The following is a 27,325-nucleotide window of genomic DNA, read 5'->3' on the forward strand; positions in this document are numbered from 1 at the left end:
AGTACTCTTTAAAAACCCTAACAAATAAGGAAATCAAAGTACAACCATACAACTCCATAAGCTACACTAAAATAGCAAAGGAACTAGAAGCAAAAGATACCCAATTTTACACTTTTCAATACAAAAGCCAAAGAAACTTTAAGGTGGTGTTGAGAGGACTCCATCCCTCTAGTAACCTGGACGAAATAAAATCTGAAATTGAAGCGAGTGGTCATAAAGTCGTTAGAATTACCAATATACGCAACAACAGGACGAGGGGTCCAACGCCACTATTTTTTGTAGAGCTCCAACCACAAGAAAATAACAAACTTATATATGATTTGAAACAGTTACTACAAACCATTATCTCTGTAGAACAACCCTACAAAAAAAAGGATATACCACAATGTACAAGATGCCAGGCGCATGGACACACCAAAAATTATTGCACGCGTATTCCCCATTGTGTTAAGTGTGCAGGAAAGCATCTGACAGAGCAATGTAATTGGAAAGATAGAAGCAACTAAGTGAAGTGCTGCAATTGTGGTGAAAATCATCCAGCTAGCTATAAAGGATGTGTAATCAGAAAACAACTAATTAACAAAATGTTCCCTAAATTAAGAGAACGTATAACTCACTCCACATATACCAGATCCAGCGAGGTACAACCAGGCAAAACCTATGCACAAGCATCAAGCAACAACCACCATGTAACATATCACTCTCAACAAGATATACCAACTACCTCAAATGAATCCTCACATAAGATGGAAAACATGATGATGCAGTTAATGACAAGCATGAACACAATGATAAACCTTCTAAATACAGTCATATCGAAATTAAGATAATGGCTAACATATCTTATAAAATTGGAATCTGGAATGCTAATGGACTGGTAAGCAAAAGCCAGGAATTACACACTTTCCTAATAGACAATGACATTGATATAATGCTAATATCAGAGACCCACCTCACAGATAAATCTTATCTTAAACTTTATAAATACACGCTGTACAGTACTCAACACCCTAGTGGTGGTGCACATGGAGGAACAGCCATAGCTATCAAATCTAAAATAAGGCACCATGAAATTGAAAAATCCAATCTCGAGTACATTCAGGCAACCAGCGTTGTTGTAGAAGACTGGCAGGGTATCCTAACAATATCAGCAATTTATTGTCCCCCTAAACATGCAATTAAGGAAGACGATTTTACAAAATTCTTTAACACTCTAGGCTCAAGATTCATAGCTGCGGGTGACTACAATGCTAAACATCCATGGTGGGGTTCTCGACTTTCAACTCCCACCCCAAGAGGAAAACAATTATATCAAGCCATCCAGAAAAACAAACTATATGTACTATCAACAGGAGAACCAACCTATTGGCCCACAGATCCACATAAAATACCAGACTTGTTAGATTTCTGTGTTGTTAAAGAAATAAGCCAACATTATCTAGATATTAAATCGAGTCTAGATTTGTCCTCTGACCATACTCCCCTTATAGTAAATGTTAGCTCCAGCGTTATTGTAAAAAATGCACCTCCTACATTACACACCAGGAAAACAAATTGGGACATATATAGATGCCTACTAAATGAAAAAGTTAGCTGCAACATACCTCTGAAAACAGAAGAACAACTGGAGGCCGCCATTGAACACTTTACAGTCAGTATACAGGAGGCGGCATGGGAAGCAACACCTACAATTTCCAACAAAGAGACACCACTAGAAACCTCTGATTCTATTAAAAAGCTCATTGTTGAGAAAAGAAAACTGAGAAAACAGTGGCAACAGTCCAGAAATCCCGTTAATAAAACCAGACTTAACAGAGCTACAAGAAGACTGAAGAAATTGCTCCTGGAAGAAAGAGAATTAACTATCCAAAACTATGTTCAAAAATTAGCTCCAACTAAAGAAACAGACTATTCTCTCTGGAAAGCCACGAAGAAAATAAAAAATCCTCAAATCAGTGTACCACCCATCAAAATCGATAACAACAAATGAGCAAGGAGTGATGCGGAAAAGGCAGCGGCTTTTGCAAACCATCTCAAAGAAGTCTTTCAACCCTTTTCACAAGAGGTATCGGCCGAAGAAGAAGAGGAAGTACATACGTATCTGTATGCAACAGGAGATTTGTCTAGCCCCCATAAACCGTTTAGAGCAAGCAAAATCAGTCTGGTAATACACAAAGAAATCAGTGTTAAGAAGGCTTCGGGTATTGATCTGATTACTGGCAAACTACTGCGTGAACTACCTGATAGATGCATAAGATTTCTTACAATAATATTTAATGCTATTCTTCGTCTCAACTACTTTCCTATACAATGGAAAATAGCCCAAATTATCCTAATACGAAAACCAGGTAAAGACCCTCAACATGTTACCTCATATAGGCCTATTAGTTTGCTCTCACATTTATCGAAAGTACTAGAAAAGCTACTTGTCAAAAGAATTAATGCACATTTAGCTGTGAATCAGCCCATACCTGCACACCAATTTGGGTTCAGGAATAAGCACGCTACGATAGAGCAGGTACACAGACTAGTCCGTCAAATAAGCTTAAGTCTTGAGGAAAAAAAGTATTGCTCGGCTGTCTTTCTGGACGTCACTCAAGCCTTTGATAAAGTATGGCACCCAGGCTTATTATACAAACTTAAAAAAGCACTACCCTTCTGTATGTTCCAATTATTAAAGTCATATCTTGATAATAGATACTTTATTGTTAAACAAAATGATACATTTAGCAAACTACATCCTATCAGGTCAGGCGTCCCACAAGGAAGTGTCCTTGGACCAGTTTTATATACATTATATACGGCAGATCTACCAACGAATAAACAAACAACCACCGCTACTTATGCAGATGACACTGCAATCATGGCTTCTCACTCCAACCTAACACTAGCTTCAAACCTGGTTCAAGAAAATTTGTAGGGTATACAATTATGGCTAAAAAAATGGAGAATTCGTATTAATGAAACGAAATCGGTGCACATTACTTTCACACTCAGAAAACAAACATGTGCTCCAGTATCAATTAATAGCATACAAATTCCCCAATCAGATTCAGTGAAATATCTAGGAATGCACTTAGACAGTAAATTAAACTGGAAACACCACATTTGGCAAAAGAGGAAGCAACTTGGCTTACAACTTAGGAAACACTACTGGCTATTAGGTCCAAACTCCAAACTTTCTCTCAATAGTAAGGTTATAATATACAAAAGTATTTTGAAACCCATCTGGACCTATGGTATCCAACTCTGGGGCTCATCTGCCAACTCTAATATTGAAATCCTTGAAAGATTCCAATCAAAGACACTTCGCATTATAACAAACTCTCCATGGTATGTCACTAACAAAAACATCTCTAAGGATCTTGAAATACCCTCTGTCAAGTCAGTTGTTAAAAACTCTACTACTAAGTACTCTGAAAAACTACAATTTCACCCTAATACCTTAGCTAATGAACTGCTTAACGAAGTTCACGATTTACGCCGCTTAAAAAGATTCAAACCGATAGACAATATAACTAGATTTTAAGTATATTTCAAGTAGTCTGAGTTAATTTTAAATATATAATATTATATTTTTGTTACATTAAGATATACATGTGATATTAATATTAAGAAGGTATTAGCTATTGAGCGAAATACCTGCATGTTATTCTTGTACTATTCTATTTTTACCAACAAATTTGCTTATTGTTACTTTGTAATAGATTGCAAATAAACTGTCATATATAAAAAAAAAAAAAAATTCCCGACCGATTAAACAAAAGACCTTTTCCCGATTTCCGGTTCGGGAACATTCGAGAGACTTCGGGCTGCACGCTCGCTTTTCTTTCTTACTAGACACACTCATACTCATACCGCTGCATGCACTCACACTTATACCGATATCGCTGCGTGCACTCACACTCATATCCATATCGCTGCGCGCACTCACACTTATACCGATATCGCTGCATACTCTTACACATCTTTCACATTCATCAATTGTTTTCACGCACACCATACACTCGCACTCTTCGTCTTTCTCTCACTCTTACATATATATATATATATATATATATATATATATATAAATTAATTCCGACCGCTACGAAACCTATGTCCAAATTGAATACGTCTGAAAAGAGTTAATTTTGTTTTAGCAGTCTATTTTGAGGTTCTTAAGATGTTACGCCAATATTAATTTTTTGTCAAATTTTAGTCCCAATATTTTTAGATATTCTGTTGATTTGATAGGTAAGGAAGTTAACATGAGCTCTATGGTGAGTAGTTTCTTCTTGCCTCGCCAGAAGGTCATGTATTTGGATTTACTTTTGGAAAAATTGAATCCAGTGCTAGCTGCCGAGCTAGTTAAATTTTCTAGAGATTGTTTCAATAGCTTTTGTGTTGTACATGTGTTTTTCCCTGAACAGAAAATAATGAAGTCGTCTGTTTATTTCTTTGTTTTCAATTAAAACTTACTATTACTTGTTGACCATAGTCGAAAGAATAGGTTTAAATCTTTTTAACCCACCCTTGTATATTTAACATTATTAATTTTCTGTAATTTTGGTCAAGAAGCAAAATTAATAGACGTTTCCAATAAACGAATCGAAAAGAAAGAAAATAATTGAAAGGAATCGTTTAGGCGACAAACATTAGGGGAAATTTTGTTAATACGTTTTCGAAGGCAGTAGTCACAATGAGACGTCTACTACCAAACATCTTCGTACCTCGTAACTTGATTTTCGTTGAGTCTTAACATGTTCCGAAACCGGCAAGTTTCTGACTGTATGGTGGGCGATGCAGGTGGTGCTGGCGTTATGCGCGACTAAATTAGCATTAGTTTCCTTAACCCCTTCCCCTCCCTGTTCTACTACCTTCTCTCCTTCTCCTTCTCTTTTACTTCCTCTTCTTCCTCATCTGCCCTTCTTCGAAAGGAATTGCCTCTCCAAGTACTGAGAAAACACTTTTGTATGGGTACTTAGGCTGCTTACACGTTACCTCGCTTTTGACTAGTGGAAAGGGGGATTCGGTGGGTGAAAACGTTCACTATTATTCTGTATTTTCTCTTCACGAAAATGGGAGTCCGCATTAATGCGTTTACGAGCACCTTTACGAAACTTTCACTATTCTCCTTGTAGCGAATGTAGTAAAGTACCGAATTTCCAATCTAAATGACATTTCATTAAAATGAATAGTATAAAACATTTTACTTTCTAAAAAAACAAGAAACTCATTATATTGTTTTTCAGTAAATGGAGAAAAATTTGATTTATTTAGTTATTGAGCTGCTTTTTTTTCTTTATATTATTTTTTCTTTTTCTTAATACGATCGTCCTACATTGCGTTTAACAAGCTCATTCATCGTAAAAGGTATCAAACGGCCAAAATTATAGCCACTACAAGGTGAACTTGACGAGAATCATCCAAGTTTTCTTTTGTCTTTTTACTAGGAAATAAAAGTGTTTAGAAAGATGTGTGAGAGAAAGAGAGAGGGGGATAGAAAAAAATAGGAAGAAAAAGAAGAAGAAAGGAGGCAACCTAACATTACGTGGCAAATCACGAGCAACGAGAAAATCTGAAGAAAAGAGAGAACAAGCGAGCAGTCCTTTCTTCTTCTTGGATTTTCCTTCCTTACCGGTAAAAACGGGTCTCGTCGAAGCAACAGCAGCAGCAGCAGAAGGCTGGCTACGTGGTGGAGAAATGATTCGAAGAGTTGTTTTATTTTACCACCTATCTTTCAAACGTGAGATCTTCTCAATCTTTGATTTTTACTTTGCTTATCGGTCGAAAAAGAAAGACAGAAATAGAGAAAGAAAGTAAGTAATACTTAGGATCGTAAAACTTTTAAAATTTAAATAATGTTTAAATAAATCCATATTTCGTTATTTATTTCCTATAAATTCAATTTCATGTAAAAAAAGAATAATAAAAAATTTCGTTGAAAATCTTGGAACGTTACTCGAATGATATTTAATAAAAATATCCATTATCTATTTGTTTACTCCAAATTCGATTTCACATGACACAAAGATAAATCAAAAATTAATATTGAACGATAGTAAAGTAAGTGTTACCTAAACGATCCTTTAAAAAGTATCAATTTTCAGTTTGTTTACTAGGAATCCGATTTCGGAAAACTGACATGAGAAAAAAATCAAAAATTGATATTAAACGATCGTGAAGTGTTACCCGAATCGGTGCTTAAAAAGTCAAAACGTTTAGTTTGTTTGTTCGAAATTCAATTTGATGTAATACGTAAAAAGAGATAGCGGTGAGGGGGTAGAAGGGTGAATAGAATATAGAGGAACATTTTCGATAAAAGCAAGCGTGCGTCCTTCCGAAAGGTTGTCGGCCGTACAAAACGGTGCGTCGAAAATGGGTAGTGTCGCTGACAGATTGGGTCCAGTTGCGGTGAGCGAAAATGTGGCGGGGAAATTCGCTCAGAACAGCCCGCAATCGGCAAAATTGCGACGTAAAAGCCGTGAGCTCTGGGTAGATACTCGTAGAGAACGCACGGACGTTGCTGTATACCAAACGTTGCTCGCTGCTGGCTGGTTCAGGCTGGTTCAACAATAATGAAACTATCGTGGTCGGTTCTGTGACGTTATGAAAAAAAAAGAAAAAAATAAATTAAAAAAATCAGAAAAAAGAAGGCAAAAAAGGATAGAAATTTGGGCGCGCGTAGTGTGTATTATACAATATGCGATAAAGGGTTAAAGGACGGAGTAGTGAAATCACTTCGACGAGATTACCGTGTAGTTTAATATATGTATGTGTTGTAACTTTTACATAAAGGTAATTAAAATACAAATTGTTACATTTTTCTTCAACGAGACAATTAACTTGTTTTTCTATATTATTATTATCAAGATTGATATTTTTTAAATTGTTTTTTTAATCTTTTTTTCATTAGCATATAACAACGCAACTCTGACGTAATTATAATACAACTTTATGAACTTACAAATTGTTACTGAATATTGATATTATATTAATAAAAATTTTAATTTGTTAAATAGTAATATTATTTAACAAAAGATAGTTCGAGAAAACATAAAAAAAAGAAAGGAAGAAAGAAATAAGAAGAAAAAGTTCTTTCATTTAAGCTTCTTCTGTTAATTGCTTTTAACCAAAGCTAATATCCTGCGGTCATGGTTCAGCAAGACTGTGAAGAGTGTTACCAACATCATCAACGGATCAGAACTATTTTCCACTCTTGTAAACACCCCACTGAATTTCGTCTTAACTACCATCTCTTTCTCTCTCTTTTTCTTTCAACGACACTTTTCTCCCCTTTCTAACTCAGCCGTGTACATGCTGTCATGTCGGCCCGTTTACTTGTCGGCTCCCTCCATCATCCTCCATCCTCCTTCATGCTCTTCCACCTTTTTTCCACAATTTCTTTTTCTTCTTCAGTGCCATCCTTATCGTACTTCCTCTACCTTTTCACTTTCTTTTTTTATTTCTTTCTTTCTATTTCTTTTTTTTTTTCTTTCACTCTTTCCACAAGACATCTCGCGTCTTATTCGTGAACCTTACGAGTCAACCAACCGCGTGAACACTCGAATAACCTTGCCAACTCTATAACTATCTTAGTATTAGTATTTTTATTTACTTTTTCTTTTACACTTTCCTCATATGTTTTTTTCTTTCTTCGAAATTCACCATAATTATCTTCACCGCCATGATCATCTTCTTCTCCGCCTTTTCCTCCTCCTCTTTTTCATCTTCTTTCTTGTTCTCGAGAAGACGAAAGAGTCATTCATAACATATGCTTTTCCACGCATACATACGATGCAATCATCTCGATGCAGATGCGTACATTGATTTTTACGAAATTATTACCCCTACTTCTCTCACACTTCTTCTCTTTCTACTTGTTTCTTATTCTATATTGCACGAATATTTATTTCTTTCACCTTTGAAAAAATATTGTTTTGCTCGACTCAATTTATACTCTTCTCGACGTTTTCCCCATAAGACTAAAATTATAAACACGACCTCAAAAAATATAATTTTATTTTTCTTTATTTTCAACCTAATGCATCTCTCTCTTTCTCTCTCTCTCTCTCTCTCTCTCTCTATCTCTCTCTCTTTTTCTACTGCATAAATATTTATGTAGCTATTCGTCATTGTAAGAAAGAAATTTGTGATAAATTTTATTAACCAAGGCAACAATCCTTTGTTTTCGATGATAGATTCTTGACAAAAAAAAGAATCAAAATGTTAATACGTTGGACTGTCACGCGTTGGTGGTCAACCGTAATTGCCGTTTGTTTTATCGATCAGGCTATGCTGTCTTCATATTGTCAAAATCGCGGTTATATTTACAGGCAAATCATGTAAAATTAACGCGACAGTCAAAGTATTAACATTATTGATTTTTATAAAAATTACATTATTGTTTTCAATTTTTTATTTGTTAAGATATTGTTGAGTTTCATATTAGAAAAATTTATCTGAAAAACATTTATTAATATTAATATTTATTATTAATTTATTATTTGAATCAATTATTTGACGAGAATGATTAATTATACAATAAAATATTTTCTATATTTTATTTATATATATAATATGTATATATTATTCTATATCTCTAAATTATTCTCGAACCCTCTACTTACATTTATAGTAAAAATGAATTCATCGTTAGAACAATATTAATATACGATGCAAACTGAATTATAAAAATTAAATAAAAAATTTGAAATAATACCGTTATCAATTTTATCGAAAAAGTGGGAAACGCGTATTGTTGAATGGCAGAAAGAAGGAAAGGGATAGAAAGAGAAAGGGGGAGAGAGGGGGAGGAAGAGAGGGAGAGAAAAGACGTCGAGTCCTCGTTTGTTCATTGTATTTAATTTTGCCCGTCCATCTTGTATTCGTTGGATAGACGAATTGCCCCGGACAGCGAGAGACAAGCGTACTGCGGGATACTTTATCGCGTCCGGTCCGATCCGGTCCGGTCCGGTCGGTGGTGTAGCCTGTCTGGTATCATCGGGTTCGTCGAAACGTATCGCTTGGTTGGACGAAACAAAAAAATCCTATATTCCGGAGAATTGTGGTGGTGGTGGATCGTAATCCTACTCGTCCAGCACGTTTTGACGTGTGTACGTGACGGACGATTACAACGGGATCCGACACCTGTTTAGTTCTTCCTGAACCAAACCATCGAACGTATCTCATTTTACGTGACACATTGTAATCTACCATAATTTATTATATATTTATTTACTTTTCCTTTTTTTATCTCTCTTTTCCTTTTTTCTGTTTTTGTTTTCTTTTTTTTTATTACCACAAAGAGTGATTTTTTTTATCTGATTTATGCCGTAAATAATTATTATACAAATTTTTTTTTTTTTTTTACTATCAGTTAATAACATTTCGTGATACGGAAATATAATATATTTTGTACAAATTATTCCTTTCCCATTTTGTTTTATAAATTGAAATATCGTATTAAATAGTAACTTATTATATCAAAAGAAAGTAAAATTCTTTAAATGAAATATTTTCCGTCTTAGAAACGAAACTATTCTTTTCGAACTTTGAACATTACGTTCAAATAAATCTATGAAGTATGTGAAAAGGAAAGAATGTTACTTACTTCCGCACCTCTTATTTGTTCAAGGTAAGAATCGAACAGGAATAGCTTCCAAAGATGGAATATTAACATTTGATCTTCGCTTCTTCGAGGAAGTAAATGGAGCGCAAAGAGTTATCGAGATAGTTCGTGCGTGAGAAATAGGAGAAGGGGTGGAAAGGGAGGTGGAAAGCAGGGGTAGTTGTTGGGGGGAAGACTCTTTTCCGTTTGCTCTGATACCTAATAAAATACCTCGATATTATAGTTGCCATCTCCTCAGGGAATTATTACGAGAATAGAAAAATTTTTCACTTGGGAAATATGAGTTTACTTTAATCTTTTTTTCTTTTACTACCTCTCCCTCAGCCATCCCCCCTATTTTATTTATGTTTTTTTTTCTGACGAAGATACGTAATCTGCCAGAAGAAAAAAAACTAGAAAAAAAGGAAATCGTAATAGGTCCCAAGCGACATAGTTCGAAGATTCTTTCACCCCCCTTCCTCCCACTTCACCTCCTTTTTTGTATTATTTTTGTTTGTTCGTTTCTTTTCTTCCTGACAATTTTTCCCCTATCTCCGACAATTTTGACAAGGTAGCCACGCGCTTACGAGTTTTTTACCAACATGATCGATGCTCGAAGATTTACCGTCCGAGTTTGTCTCGTTTCGAATGCATTATTGCGGTCGACGAAGAATATTTGTTTCCAAAGTATTTCATGCCGTTTTTCTTTGGAAAAAGGGACTTCGAAATTTATTGCGTTTGGCAATAAAGATGCCCTTCCGTTCTGGCAACCCTTGTGAATCATGTTACTGAAATTCTCGGTCGGATTGCTCCACCGTTTCCTTCTTTCGGTTTTTTTATCATTCTCATAGGTTGTATTTTTTTTTTTTGGTTCTCTTTACTTCCCTTAGTCGTTTCGATAAACCTTTTTTTATGATATTTCTGAAAATTTTCTAAAGTTAAATTTGTGCTCATAATTGCTTATCGAGCAACGTTTTTCTATGAAAGTTATGGGATCATTCGTTGATTTTGTTTGTAACGTGCATGTGTGTTTAGAAGAGAGTTTCTCAAAACATAATTTGCAATTCTCGTATGGGATTGCAGATATTTTAGCATGGTTTTAATAAACTGTAAAATTATATTCGTTTATTTTCGAATAAGTATATTCCACGATTAATTGTCGGTAAATATTGGAATTCGTGTTTCTAGTTGGTATAATGTTGTATAATATCAAAGATCGCGAAAGTACTTAATCGGGTAAAGAGGATCAGTAAATTTGAGAAGCCCATTTTATAAAGGAATACATTTTGGAATTATTTCGTGAGATGTATTTTTGTAATACAGCTCGAAGAACGTACACTGGTACAGCGTTACGAGAAGAATTAGCCTATTGACTCGCTGTCAGATCGCACTTTCAACTCAGGATATTCACCTCGTGCAACCGCCGCTGTATGTAACGAGGAAGTGAAAAAGAGATAGATAGAGTAAGAGGGAAAGAGAGAAAGTTCAGGGGCCGTAGTATAATGTGGGAATGCATTTGCCAGATTAAAATGCTATTGGGGTGCATCGAAACGCTTGTAAATATGTTCTCATATATATGTGTATGCGTGCGTGTGTGTAATGGTGTGTATGGTGAACAGATATGATTCTAGACCGATTAGAATATAAAATTTAATCTGTTAAGAAAAACAAACGTTTTGCTTGGACTTATTTCTTTTCGATAGGTTGTTTGAAAGAGTGGAAGGCAAATCATGACTAGGTGGAAGGAAGAAAAAGTGGTAAAGGAAAGGAAAGGTAAGGAAAGGAAAGGAAAGGAAAGGGGAAGAGGAAAAGAAAAAGAAGAAGAAGAAAAAGAAGAAGAAGAAGAAAGATGCTTCTTCCATTCGGACGAATAATCAGGAAAGCTCGCGTAATCATCTCGAGTCGATCGAGCAGCTTCCATCTCCTTTATCTTCTTCCGTTTTCTTTCTTTTTTTTTCCTCTTTTTATCGGCCTTTTTCGTCTGGATGCTTCTCCACTCTTGACTCCGACCTTTAAATCAATGTACGCTATGCATTCCGATAACGATCTTCTCTCTCCACAAGTAAAAGAGAAACTCTTGGATTAAGTACCAACAGTGGTGGAATATTTTTCCAAAGAATTTTTTTATAGATTAAGTTAGGCGTCATCAAATATCTGCATTCACTTGGTCAATAATATGTCTTTTTATACATAATTCAAATATTTTTTACAAGTATTTCGTAAAATGAATGAATCATTATGTATTTATATTTTTAGTTAACAATTTGTAAAACAAATCGTCTGATATTTTATAAATATTTTTAATCACTTAATTATAAAATAAATTCTTCAATATAAATAAACAATAATTTATCGGTATTTTAAATAAATCTTCATTAACAGAATTGTATTATAGGATTACACATTCAACGCATCCTGATATTTTATCATAAATATTGTCACTTCTTGTATTAACCGTTTTAATACCAACCATTATATCATATAATGATATTTCATTATATATTATAAATAATTTATTTTAAATACATTCCTAACAAATACCAACCATTACAAAATAAATTTCACTTGCTTATCCATGAATCGCTAAATAAATTTAAGTGTCCTGAAATGTTGGATAATCGATGTGACATTGATTATATACATGCACGAAAGTAGGAAACGTTTGTGAATTCACCGAGTGAATACGAAAATGCCTGTCTACTTTCCATATTTATGTGTAGGAGTATAGAGATGGGAATAGAAGATTGGGTGGGATTGGGATGATATTTTGCATTGGTGTATCAACCCTTGGAAGGAACTCTGTGGAGACAACCTAACCCTTCTACGGGAAAGGGTTCCAACCCTTCAACTAACCGAATCCTCATTCCCTTCCTCCTCTTGTTCCTTGTCCCTCACCCCCTACTTCTTCCATTTCACTCTTTGATACGAGTAAAGCTCCGACCAAACTTTAGAATGCAAACAGTATTATCGTAGACGACGGCACGTCGAATTATTGAAACCGTTCGTAATTCGATTCATCAAAGGAAATTAACGCCCCTCTATGTCTCTTCATATCTATCATCTATCTATCAATAAAGAAAAAAAAAGAAAAGAAAGAAGGATAAAGAGAGAGGGGAAAATGAAAAACGAAACTGCTTATACGTCGACGAGATTTTTAATTAAATCAGAGAAACTTAATACCGGGCAGCACTTCGTTTTCGATTGTAAAGCAATGAGGATTTGAGGATCCAATAATGATACTCGAAAGTTTCCTAACACACATTCCATAGCATTTTACCGCGAAATTACTTTTGTTGAAAACGTGTCGCTTTTGTGAAAGTCGAGAGATTTTCGAACACCGAAATAAGGAGAAAGGATATAAGAACAGGAGCAAATGCGGAATAGAGAGAAAGAAAGAGAGAGAGGGAGAGAGAGAGAGAGAGAGAACAGAGAAAGAAAAGGGCGGAAGGGAGGTGGAATGGGAAAGAGGGAGAAACTGAGAGAATAAGGGTAGAGAAATCTCAAGTCCGCGAGGGGCCAACTGTGGTAAGGTAAAAGCGCGAAGGCATTATCGAAGTTCGTTGGAGGAGTTTCCTCTTAACGAGGCGTTCCTCCTACTCGCGTAATTAAATTCCATCCCTCTGGCAGGCATTGAGCGTGCAAGCAAGCAAGCAAACAACCAAGCAGCCACCCACTACCACCACCACCACTACCACCATCAACCAGTCTTCGTATGCCGTCCATTTACGTTAGAAGAAGAAAAAGACTTTTTCGACGACGTCTAGCTATTTTCCACCCACTCCTTCACTCTTCTCTCTCTCTCTCTCTCTCTCTCTCTCTCTCTCTCTCTCTCTCTCTTTTGCCCTCTACGAATCGACCGCATTCTTCGGAAAGTATCAATATCTTTTCCTTGCTAGAAAAATGTCAGGTCAGCTCTCTGGAGAGTGAAGAAGAGAGAGAAGGAAAGAAAGAAAGAGAGAGAGAGAGAGAGAGAGAGAAAGAGAAAGGGATAAGGATGAAGCAAAAAGAAAGGTGTTATTCTTTCGGGAGACCTCATTTTCTTTCCCTTTTTCCTAAGCCCTTTTTTATTTCTTCATGTGAAAACGTTTTACTCAGCTACTATTCACTGGTCCTTTATTTGATACCTAACTTTAAAACACACACACGTAAAAATATACATTTGTGTCTCACGCGCAGGTGTGTATGCGAGAAAAAAATAAGAAATAAATAAAAAAAAAACGAATGATGAGAACGAAGAAGAAGAAATAGAAAAAACAAAGAATAGAAAGAAGTAGAAGGAACAAAAAGTAGAGGAATAACAGAGAAAAGACAACATGTATTGCTATGGGGTTGGCGCCAGGCATTGATTAATGGACTCCCCTTCTTGCTTCAGAATGCGTTTCGATGACAGCGAAAAAAATTACTCAACTGCAGCAACGGGACAAGGGCATAAACAACAACAGAGGCAACGACAACGACGTCGTCGAGGAACGAACGTTACGAAAACGAAGACGAAGACGAAGACGAAGACGATGAGAACGAAGAGGACAAAAGCATGCTCGATTAATCGAAGTCGTTACACGTGCCCCCATGATCGTTCAGGGTCCTCCGTGTCGTTGTTGTTTAATCGCGTACGAAGGACAACGTTGGTGGTTGATTAAGAACTCGTTGAATCGATACCGATGCTCGTTTATCACGAGATCCTCTACTATGTGTGTATCTTATTCACGTGTGTTGTGTTTTAAAATAAATGTTTAGGTTTAGGTATAGAAAACGATATTGGACAAAAAATTGGTTTGGGAATTACAAAAAAAAAAAAAAGAAAAAGATAAAGAATATTATGTTAGACTAAATGAGTGCAATGACGTTGATATTTATACAGAGATATTTTACTGATTTATTTAATATTGATGGAATGAAAACTATGTTTCATACAAAAGAAAATAAATGAATGAGGTAAGTAATTGAAATCCGTAAAATTGTTCACTTTGTTTCATATTTATTTCATGAATAATAATTTTGTGAAAATTTAATTTTTTTCCTGCTTTTTTCCTTTTTCTTTTTGCGAATTTATTATTTTAATAATTTTGTTATTCGTCAACATAAAAATGGGATAATTTATTCGATAAGACGAGTAATATTATTATTGCTATTATTATTATTATTCATTTTATTATTATTATTATTTTTATCACCGTCATCATATCGTAGCCCATTTTTAATTTAGTAGCATCGTTAAAAACTCGCTTGATTTTTATCTCCGATTTTACCTACATCACATTCCTTTATAAAGATCTACTTATGAGTTCTCTTTGTTGGTTATTTAAAAAATACAATTAATGACAACTGAAAGCAGTCGACCGCAGAAAACTCGCCTTTTATATTGGACGATAAACGAATCGTCAAAATGAAACGAGTTCGATTTTACGATGAGTATTTCCTGCATTTGCTTATTTTGTTTCAATAGCGAACTACATACATATACATACAAATACTTATATACATAGATGCATACGTATATGTTTACGTGCACACATATCGATTACGTTTTACTATCCGTGAAAGTATCAACTTGTTGAGGTAAATACAATCATGATTTCAATGTTCTCTGAGGTAATAAACTGTACATACTTGTATGCATTCTCTCGCAGATCATTGATATCGAGGAATTTACGAACTAATATATACAACTATAAATATATTGAGTCAAATGTAATGTACGTTTGTTTCGAGTTTAAATTTCGGTTCAATCAGTTCAACGGCTCAATTTTTTTCACGAATTCGAATTTATTCGAATATTGGATTACCATTAATTGCAAATTTTTTGTTAATTGATATTTCTAATATACGAGTATGGATTGAACAGTTTTAAGACTACAACGAAAATTAAAAGCAAGTTTGATTGACAAAAAATGCTTTTTATTTTAGGCTTAAGACTTTTCATTCTACCACTCACTTACGTATAATAATTTTTCTGAAAAATGGCATAAACTTACCGGCCAACTAAATGCTTATAACATTCAATTGCTTGAAAATTTTATGCGCGTTGTTGAGAAATATCCTATTCAAATTTGCAAATATAATGTGATTAAAAATATTTATTAATTTATTTTTATATATACGAAGAATCCTTAAAAATATCCATTGTGTTTCAAATACTTTAACATAAATCGAAAAATTGAATGAAAATTTTGTTTTCCCACTTTTTCATTCTTTCTTACTTTCTCTTTCTCTCTTTAGAACTGAACGTACAGCCGAAATTTCAAATAATAATATTAAAGTACATTAACTTGGCTATCACAAGCCGCAAATTGAAGTTGATAATTAATGACGAGTCGCATCTAACTATGTATTATGAGTTTCATTATGGAACTAATTAACGTTAACTAACGCCGACTCGTGCATATTAAATTGCGAAACTTTACTGTTGTCTATGCAAAATGCAACGCATAACGCATTTTTAGTACCGTTCAACTTTTCGAGAAGAGACGATCTTCTTTAATTTAATCAACCAACCTAAAGCCATACCAAACGACTTCTTGGGTGATGATAATTAATGAACGTAACTTGCCGATTCTAATTTTATTTCACATTTATGAAATTATCTGTATGAAAATATTTTTTATATAATGTATATATATTAGGGTGGGTCAAAAAAATGACTTATTTTTTTTTTCAAGTGCCACGGAAAAATGGGTTGCTAGACACCTTAAAACAATTCTCACCAAATATGAGCTTTTAATTTTAATAGAAAGATCCTCCGCATCGCAGTTTTTTATTTTTTTTCAGTCTAATAGATTAAAATTCATACCTCATTATTTATTGATTGTACAGAAAAATGTTCTAGACGAATTTTGTAGGAAATTTAATGCTCTACAAAAAAGGTATCTTATATTTTTTCCATAAACCTCACCATTTGAATGATATTGAAGATTTAAATTTGATGATTTTTAGACAAATTTAATTTTTGTTTATGAATTTTATAACTCTTCAATAAATAACTATTAAAAAGTGCACAATACAAATTTTTGTAGGAAATTAATTGCTCTATAAAAATGGTGTCTTATGTTTTGGCGATTAAATTAAGCGTTCAAAAGATACTCATCATCAAACTTTCATGTGTACTGATTTTAAAAGTTTTTGATTAAATATTCGAAAAATTTCAATTTAATTTATAAATTTTGAGAAAATTTACACGAATTTTAGTTTTTATCAACTGAGAAACTTCAAAATATTTTTCAGGTTTTTTTTTATGTTTAAGTATCTTTGTCTACATTTAAAAAAATAAATTGTACATTATTTACCACTTAGCTAATTATTTATTAATAAAAAAAGCAAAGTTTTCATTATGAATATATTATTTGTTTCAGTTCTAGAGAAAAAAAATGTCCAATTAGTTATAAAAAAGTTTTTTATTTCAATTTTCAACTGAGTTATTAATTTTTAAACAATTTTTTGTTGCAAGTAGGGTAATTTTTTCGATGCTCTTTAATAACTTGCAATAAAAATCACTTGTGTTTTTTTTGCAGAATTGAATCCAAATTTTTTTTATCAATTATAAATCTTTTTGCTTTAGAATCTGTACCTTCGCGAGTCTTAACAGCTTCGACAATATTCTTCTTTATGTTTAATGGAACGGTATCATCAAATAGTGATAAAATGTCAAGTTCATCACTTAAATACCACAAATGTAAAGTCATTTTTTCACATGTAGCCAAGGAAATCAAAGAATTAATTTCCCTGTACTCAATTAAATTTTTCATGAACTCTAAGTCGTGATTAGCAGCAGAAGTCGCAGAAGTTCATGAAAACCAAGCTTTTACATACACCATAACCATAAAAATACAATATTGACTAAGACCATCCAATTCTTTCTTAGAAAGGACAAATCCATTGTTCGTTGATAAAAACTAAAATTCGTGTAAATTTTCTCAAAATTTATAAATATAAATTGAAATTTTTAGAATATTTAATCAAAAACTTTTAAAATCAGTACACATGAAAGTTTGATGATGAGTATCTTTTGAACGCTTAATTTAATCGCCAAAACATAAGACACCATTTTTATAGAGCAATTAATTTCCTACAAAAATTTGTATTGTGCACTTTTTAATAGTTATTTATTGAAGAGTTATAAAATTCATAAACAAAAATTAAATTTGTCTAAAAATCATCAAATTTAAATCTTCAATATCATTCAAATGGTGAGGTTTATGGAAAAAATATAAGATACCTTTTTTGTAGAGCATTAAATTTCCTACAAAATTCGTCTAGAACATTTTTCTGTACAATCAATAAATAATGAGGTATGAATTTTAATCTATTAGACTGAAAAAAAATAAAAAACTGCGATGCGGAGGATCTTTCTATTAAAATTAAAAGCTCATATTTGGTGAGAATTGTTTTAAGGTGTCTAGCAACCCATTTTTCCGTGGCACTTGAAAAAAAAAATAAGTCATTTTTTTGACCCACCCTAATATATATATATATATATATATATATATATATATATATATATTTCTTACAATTGGATTGTTACAGAATTATCGAAAGAGGATTCTGATCTATAAGAAATGGAGGAAGTCGAAATCGAAATTGAGCCAACGTACGAAAATCTCTCTCCAATGTTCTAAGAGCCGAAAATTGCAAAGTCCGTGAAAACGCTGAGGTTCTACATTGTCCCTAATTGACAGGAAGAGAAAGAGAAGAAGATAGAGAGAGAGAGAGTGAGGGCGAAAGGAAAAAAGCCTTCAAGCTGGAAACTCAAACGTAAGGAAGAAAGAAGGGAAAAAGGAGAAGAAGAAAAGGGAGAAGAGAATAAGGTATCTGGAACGGCTTTGAAGTTTACGAGTAAGTCGGTGGCTCCTGCTAGTGTAATAGAATGAACGAGTAAAAGCGAAAGAAAAAAAGAAAAAGACAAAAAGAAAGAGAAAGAAAAGCATATGGCATAACAAATGGTCAGCCGTAAAACTGGCTCAGGAAAGTAAAACGACACCGGAAGTAGCTAACCAAGGAATACTCGATGTGCCAGAAAGGCTTGTGTACAAGTCTATCCTCTCGATAGCTCTCAACTTGTTCATACGTAGCAATCGTTACAATTTTTCATTCGGATTTAGGAAAGATCAATGAAACGAAGAAATTGTCATCGATCCCTATATAAATCGTGAATGAAAAATTTTCAAAGTTACTGAAAGAAAATAAGGAATTCTTTAACCGTCCGTTGTACAATGATTATTCTATAATTTTGATTATTTTTGTGGAAAATTAATGAAAATAATAAAATATCATCGTACTGAAAAATTGTAGATTAGCGTTGGTTTGAATAATAAATCAGTGAGAGCGTAGGAGAAAAAGAGGAAAAAGAAAAAGCAGAAGAAGAAAAAGGACAAAAAAGGGGGAAAGAAGGAACCATCTTGGGTTCAGCCAGATGGGTTAAAGGTGAAACGCGATGGAAGGCGCGATTCCGTGCCGGTGGATGCAAAAGGGCGCTGTTCGCGCTGTTACTGCTGCCCTTTCGGAAGCGCAACAAGTGACAACGCCGTGCAACTGCTACTGCTGTTACTGCTACTACCACTCTTACTTCCCGATTTACAGACGTCATCTGCTTTATCCAGCTAGGAGTCGAGAAGATTCGATTCCATCTACTTGAATGTAAAAAAGACAAAAATTAAAGGAAAGGAAAGTAAAGAAAAAGGAAGATAAAGAGAGAGACGGGGAAGGGATACGGGTCAGAGATCATTGACAAGGAACCTCCGTTAGCAGGGATGCCTGCTAAGATGAACTTCTTAGAAGCTATCCAAAGAAGATTATTTCCTTCTTCGTCCTTCTTATCTTCTTCTTCTTTTTCAACGTGCACTTTAACGCAGAAATAGGTACGGCCAAGTGCCCATGGCGACTTTGTCTGTTGAGATACTCGATGAAACTACGTTGGACAGAAAGACGATTGCTGAGAATCTTGGAGGATTCTTGGTCTGGTATTCCTTGGACTGTACCTTGAATCCTACGAATGAGAACAGACCTCTATTATTCGTCTGATCTCAAGACGAGCTTTGCGAGAAGAGAAAAGAAAATAAGAATTATAGAGGAATAAAAAGAAAAGAAAAATTAATAACGGTACAGAATAAGAAGAAAAGAGGATCAAAAGGATTTTTTAACACTTGTATCTTTTTAGATTTTATTTTAGTTATTTGTTTTCGATCCACCGGCCACTTTTTGTCAATCGATTAAAATTTTCTTCTCGATCTTAGTGTTACGTGTAGTGATTCGATTGTCGACGTCGTCATCGTCATCGTCATCGTCGTCGTCGTCGTAGTGGACGATGGTAACGAAAATCTCTGCTGTCGATGCTGGCGTCGCTCTATTGGGCGCCGTCGGTTCGCGTTGTGTCGTAAAACAGGCAACGGTGAAGAAATGCGTCGCAGCCCTCCTTCTTGTCTCCATTGCCAGCATCTTTTATTACACCCACTACGTCATCAGCAGTCCTCTCTCTAGGTAAGTTAAGTTTATTAATTATTTTATTTTATTTTTATTTTTATTTTTCTTATTGTTGCTTAGAAGTAGGGCAGATTTATTAGTAATTTAAGTACTCAAATATTTGTAACTTACTACAATTATTGCAATTTGCGTATAACCAGATATCTGGTTCTATTTTGGGATGGAGAGTAATTTTCGTGTCTTATTTGATTTTTTGGGTTGGTGGGTTGGTAGGATATTCAAGTTGATTTAAAATTGTATTTATATTGTTCATTATTCGAGACTTTATTGTGCAAGTACTTACACATCAGGAATATTTATGACCGAGTTATTAGTACTCTCTTACGACATCTTATTGTGTATCCAGTAGTTATCTATTTCTACTGGGTAGTAGCAGCTGTGATTTTAACCTCTTTAAGTCTATTATTTTGTCTAACTTGAGCCCGAAAAAATATTTGTTTAGACAAAAGTTACTATTTTATAAGGACCTGAAATAAGTTCTCGCTGTTTTTTACAAAATAAAAACTTTATTTAAAATATAAGGAACAAAAACGTTTTATTGAAAGTATTGCTTATGAAGATATACTAGAGACCACTTCTTCCCATCTTTCTGGCAGTATATTAATTCCGCGTTGGAAAAACGACATGTTTTTTGAGGCTATCCAAGAATCGACCCAGTTTTTAGCTTCTTCGTAAGAATGAAAACGCCGGTCAGCTAAGCCATGTGCCATCGAACGGAATAGGTGAAAATCGGAAGGGGCTATGTCAGATGAATACGGCGGGTGAGGTACAACTTTCCATCGAAGCGTTTCCAGGTAGATTTTCACTGGTTTTGCAACATGAGGCCGGGCGTTGTCATTTATAATAACAAAATCACTTTGTCGTATTATACACTGTTGTCGTATAGCGGCCGTTTTTCTTTTAGGGCTCGACTCAAACGCATCAATTGAAGTCGATAGCGATCTCCCGTGATAGTCTTATTCGGTTTGAGCAGCTCATAATAAATTACACCCTGCTGATCCCACCAAATACAGAGAAGAAGCTTTCGAACCATGGATATTTGGTTTTGCGGACGATGTTAATGCATGGCCAGGCTTAACACATGATTTTCTACGCTTTGAATTATCATAATGTATCCATTTTTCATTGCCAGTCACTATACGGTGCAAAAAACCTTTTCTTTTCTGCCGTTGAAGCAGTAGTTCACACGTGACAAAACGCCGTACGATGTCTCTTGGCTTCAATTCATGTGGCACCCAATGTCCTTGCTTATGGATCATTCCTAACATTTTTAAACGTTTTGAAACAGTTGATTTATCAACTTGTAATGTTTTTCTGAGTTCTGCTAGCGTCTGAGATCGGTCTTCATCGAGTAATTCCTCCAATTCTCTGTCTTGAAATTTTTTTGGTGCGCCAAAACGCTCTTTATAAGTAGTGCAATAAAATTCCCAGCAAATACACTTTAGTTGGCACAAAAGTAGACATTTTCAAAACTTATAAAAAATTACTTTGTTTACACTAAAGTGAACTATCATACACTGAAATTTCAAGTTAGATACAGTACTTCTTTGCAAGTGCGTTACCATTCGAAATTTCAAGCACGGAGTACTGCTATTGCCATCTTTGATGAAACAACGAGAACTTTTTCAAGGTCCTAATATTTTTTTTTTCCATTAGAAAAAAATGTTTGTTTCTTTTGAACAAAAATTTTTCTTTTAAATAATCTTGTTACTTAACGCTAAATAAAAATAACAATAATTATTGTAATAATTCTTTGCTTAAAAATTAGATAATTATGTCTTAATATATAATTTTGTAGTGATAAAAAAATAGTATTAAAAAAATATACGTGTAATCGCATATGCAAATTTTAAAGTTCGCGAGTTCAAAATTACGTAGTATTTAATTTTTAATGTTGTGGATTGTTGTTGTCTTCGTTTTCGTTATTGAAAAAATAAATCGTTGTGCAATTTATAAAACGTACATGTATATGTATGGATTTTATATAATATTCCGTAGCGCGAAAATTTTTCGATTTCCATCGAGTTTTGAATATTCCCCCCTGAAAAGCAGACGAGACAAAATCTGTAAACGTGGCCGCGTATGTTTCGCTCATTTGCAAGTAAATTGCTCGTTTGCAGATTCGCGTACGAATTGTATGTATGATTTTAGCATCGCCCACCAGTAGCGGACTGGTCTTTCAAAAGGTAGTATGGAATACATACTCTGAAACAAGTATACAATTGAACGTTCTGTGGAGATTTTGATTAAAATTACGCGACTATACGAAATCGAATTGAATTCGGACAGAACGAACGAATATTATCTATAAGCGTAGATAAAAATTTACAATGGACGACTGCTGACAATTTTTTCGATTAATACAAATGTTGGAGAGAAAAAGAACGAAAAATAATCGATCTCTACATTTAAACATTTACATGCTTCTATCTATTTATTTAATTCCGAATGTATTTTTGAGTAATTTTCTTTCGGTCAGTATTCTGTTAAATAAATAGTATAATATAAATAATAATTTTATAAATATTTATAATAAGTATTGTATTAAGTTTACATATCGAAACGAGTATTTTATTACGAATATTGTTTCTAACAAAAAAGAAAAACGTTATAAAATATTAAATAACAATATTTTTCAGTATTTATAATCAATTTTTGTGTCAGTGTTTACCACAAAAAATATACTAATATTTTATTACAAATACTAACCGAAAAGGAAAAAAAGAAAGTACTCCCAAATTAATTAATCAAATTAAACAATTATTTGAGAACACTGTCGGTTGTTTATTTGGTATCGCTCGCTTGTAGCAATTAATAAGTTTCTCAAGAGGAGTTTATTAAAAGGCTTATTAAGAAATCGTCGTCTTTTTGCTTGATAATTTTAATTGCCACGTGTCCGAGCGAAGCAAAGCAGATCAATTACGAGCGTAGTGCTTCCCCGTTCTTTCTGACCGTTAACCAGTTTGCAACAACTCCAAAACTTAAAACCACACACACGTATGCACGGACATACAAATACACACAAACAAACAAACATGTAATATAGAGATAGAGAGAGAGAAAGAGAGATATATTGACCTATCGTCTGGGACGGTGGTTGCGTGCGACGTTATTTCCAGTTAGCGTCTAAAGACATTTCTACATCGTCAAGCCTCGTAAACTTCATGCAACTTTGGTACGCGACCACTAACACAGGCGTACCAATTAACGTATTCTCTTGACGTTCACGCCCCCCCCCCCCTTCTTTCGTATCTATCTTTCTCCTTTTCTCTTTCTTCTTTATTCTTTTTTCCTGTCTTCCTTCTTTTTCTCTGTCTCATTTTCTTTCTCTTTTATGTCTCAATGACGTGTAGCTCCCTTTCAACGTCGAGTGACCCCTGCCCAGCGGTCAACCGCCTCTTTCTTTTGCATCCTTCTCTCCTCATCATCGTGTTTTTATACATGGATGAAAAGAAGACTAACCCCTCCCCCACACTACATTTCACTCTTCTGTAATAAGTACACGTCGACACCCGTAGAAAACGTCTCGTCGCCTCTATATTAAAATAGGCGATATGGGATAGAAAGAAGAATGGTAAAAATAGTCAAATGTTTATTAATGTCAGTGTTTTTTATAAGTATTTTGTCCATTAAATTGTCTATAAATATTTTCGATATAAATAATTAATGGTCTGTATAAAATCAAGTTTTTATTAAATATTCGGATTGAGTATTTACTTTAAAATAAATGGACAGTATGTGTGAATATTTTAAATACCAATAATTAAGAATTAATATCACATCACGTTTTTATTAAATATCTTGATTAAGTATTTTTTTTTTTTTTAATAAACGGTCAATATATTGTGTGATTATTTTTAATTTAAATAATTAAATTTCTGTATCAGATTACATTTTTATTAAATATTCTTATTAAGTATTTTGTAAAATAAATGGTCAATATGAATAAGTATTTACGATGTAAAATACTTTCGTGGATTAACATCCATTAAAATCGTATTATAAATACTAATTCAATAAATATTAGAAGATTATAAGATAACGTTAATTTAAATAAGAGTTTGATGAGAAAATGAATCGATAATTTTTTAGCATATAATTCTTATATTTCAGGAAAATTGGAATATATACATATGTATTCAAAGAGTCATGTTATGTTATGATATAGGTTAGACTCGAACGAAGTAGTAGCAAATTGATTTCCTCTCAGTGAAATCTTGTTGGAAGAACGTTACTTGGCGTTAATATAAACGCAAGCCGAATTCGAGGATATCTCTGAAAGCCGAAACTACGAACTAGCGAATTAAACGCGAGGACGAGGAGTAATAGTTTGTGGACTCGGCAAATTGGTGGGTGCCTTCGACCAAGCCGACGACCCAATTTAAATCAGGATATACGCACGTACTACACCCTAGTCTGGCACCCACACACGTCATATATTTCCGTAATGTAACCGGTCTAATCCCAATTTTCCTCGATCTCTACGACGAGCTTCTGGCTTCGCCTAATAGTTCTCTCCTACGAAGATACGAATGAGAGAAATAGAGACAGAGAGAAAAGTAGTGGGGTTAGGGAAAGGGTTTCTAGGTGTAGTCTTCTCTCTACAGTTAATTAGAGAAGTTGAATGACCTAGAGAGTCACGCTAGCATTAGTCTACACTCGATATTAACATGGAGTTTAATTTATGTAAGATAATTAGATACTTCAATATGTTGTTTTCATTTCCCCTTCAAAATTTTCTTCGATACATTTTGGGTTATTTTATTCTGCGATTAAATAATTGTTTTTGAAAAAAAAAGTAATAAAAATGATGTAGATCACCTTTTGATTTAATTTTCTTTTTTTTCTTTTTCAAAAGGGGAGGGGGGAATTTATTTTATTCAATGAGTTTTCAACAAAACTAACGAAATTAATTGGAAGTGCATTGATCGTTCTTAACTTCAAATAAAGCTTCTCCTCTTATGTAAATGTACGAAACTCGGTCCTTTAAATCCGAACTTCTCCAGCAGTTTAGATTTAGATTGGGATCGAAAGTTTCGTCTCGGAATGGTCAGCTTTCCGAAGTGTTTGGACGTAGATCGTAGTGATCTATGAGAGTCGAAGAACATGCAAACGAAAAGGAAGCATAATGTTTCGCTAAATTTACATTCGCTTTGAGAAAGTGTTTCTTTAAGTAGATTACTATTATTTCTAGACGATTCATCACCGAAAAGAAAATATCCCTAGGGGCTTTTATTATAAATTTAATATTTAAATTTATGTACCGCTCATGCTAAATTTTTTTCATCGACTTTTCCAATTATTGTTTAATCAGAACGAGATCCATCTTTGATATCAAAATTTCTAAATTGAAAACTATTAAATCAACTTTGTGGCACGCGTACGAATACTGCATCACGTTCATAAACGTCAGAAGTAATTTTACTGATCTGAATCGCATTTTTTTCTTTTTTTGTAATCAAGTTCTAAAGTGCATCGAATTTCTTTTTAATGTTCACTGTTTTTCAAGACGTAACAATTTTTTAATGTATTAATAAATATGCAAACTGTTATTTTTTTTTAAATGAAAACTTTTTTAGAATGGGGGTGATTTGAAAAATTGAATATTTTACAAAAAAAAAAAGAACTACAAGATATATCAGAGAAAAAGAATTAGATAATACTGTAGAATACATTAGGAGCAGCTGACAAATTATATTCAAAAGCAAGTAAATTACTGGTAGATTTTAATTTTGCTTCTTCATCAAATATATTTGATTCACAAAGACAAAATATGTTTATTAAATTTGATTTTTATATGTTTTTATAAAAAATATCCAAAGACATGTATTTACCCAAGCATATAAGAAAATTATATTATAAATTATAATATTTGCGTATTTAAGAAAATTATACGAATTTTTCAATAAAATAAAAACATTTTTAACATGTTAAATTCTTAGCGTGAGTCGGTAGAGTTTACCACGGGGCTCAAATTTGAAACTTGTTGCGTATACAGTTCGATAAGCTCAGAGAGCGATACGATTCAATGCGTTTTTTAGATTTTTCGTTTTTCAGATTTTTAATTAGACGAGAGTATTTAGAAAGATAAGCTTGTGGTCCAAAGAATAAAGATGAGATATGTTATAAATAATAAGGGTCTCAAATTGTGGCAGACTATAGAGTTAAAAAAACATTTCTAGAGATTATCTCTATTAGATCTCTCATTACATTTTACCAGAATCTTCGTTCAGTCCAGCAGTATTTTCCATATGTTTTTCATAATGTCTTTATTTCGTCTATCCTAAAATGTTTGTTATACAGCGCAAGAATATAGATGAAAACGGGAAATTGAAAAGCATACTAACAAAAAAAAATTTTGTACCTGAGTTTCAAAAAAAGGATTATTCGTATTTACTTAGTTTCCGACGAATTATATTTACTTTGATAAACATCCTACGATTTTGGTGCCTATCTATAACTATCTCATTCAGCATTTCATTTTTGTCGCTCGAATTTGGAGAAGTGTTCTTTTTATCAGCTATTCCACCCAGCGATCATACCGGTGCCCTTTATTATGTATGGTAACAATATTATGATAAATAAGTCCTGCAATTATCTTACTGTTGATACTGTGCATTCGTCTCATTCTCTTGAAACTTTGTTTTTTGAAGGTTTTACTTCTAACACGTGTGATCTGCACACATATTGTTTTTTTTTTAAATTACTTTGTGATATGCCAGCATTCAAACGCACGCAAGTATTGAAAAATCCAATTAATGTTATTTAAATCTATCTACCAGGAAAATACGAAGAAATTCTTGATTCAAGCCAATAGAAATTTTATAGGATAAATGTTGAGCTATTTAAACGATGCATATAGTTTGGATCATCTTAACGTCTTAACGTAAATCGATGTCGAACCGATACAAGAGTAAATCAATCTTAAGGGATAATCTATGATCGCGTGGATATTCTCTAAGCAATTCCAACTCCGGAATAATCCGTCGTCAATCACGAAACCTAATATCCCAACATAGACATTGACATACAATTTCGCATCCACGTTGGTGGCGGAAATCTCCTAACCAACCATGTGCCTCAAGCTAGATCGTTCTAGCTTTACCTTAACATCTTCCAAGCTGAATCGACTGGTCCAGTTGATGTGAATCAATGTTAACAGTACCGAGTCTTACCTACTATAAATTGTTACCGTAACATTGACTGACCAATACCAAGATTTATTATCAACATTTCAAATTCTCAGGTCAAATCCTACCC

General features: G+C 33.7%; 1 protein-coding gene across 8 annotated transcripts in view; it reads left to right on the top strand.

Moving 5' to 3' along the window:
- The window catches only part of sfl (N-deacetylase and N-sulfotransferase sfl), a 500,037-nt gene that overhangs the window by 339,499 nt on the left and 133,213 nt on the right, over positions 1–27,325 (top strand). For 6 of the 8 annotated variants that reach the window (XM_089170139.1, XM_089170137.1, XM_089170138.1 and 3 more), the window contains one exon: positions 18,113–20,062. The exons of the other annotated variants lie outside the window; for them this stretch is intronic. In XM_089170139.1, the coding sequence (XP_089026265.1) occupies positions 19,890–20,062 (173 nt within the window). In that variant the 5' untranslated portion in view covers positions 18,113–19,889. The remainder of the gene's footprint in view (positions 1–18,112; positions 20,063–27,325) is intronic. 8 annotated transcript variants of the gene reach the window in all.

This window comes from Polistes dominula, unplaced genomic scaffold (assembly GCF_049000335.1).
Source record: "Polistes dominula isolate Pdom_NZ unplaced genomic scaffold, Pdom_raw_medaka contig_15, whole genome shotgun sequence".
Classification (NCBI taxonomy): Eukaryota; Metazoa; Arthropoda; class Insecta; order Hymenoptera; family Vespidae; genus Polistes; species Polistes dominula.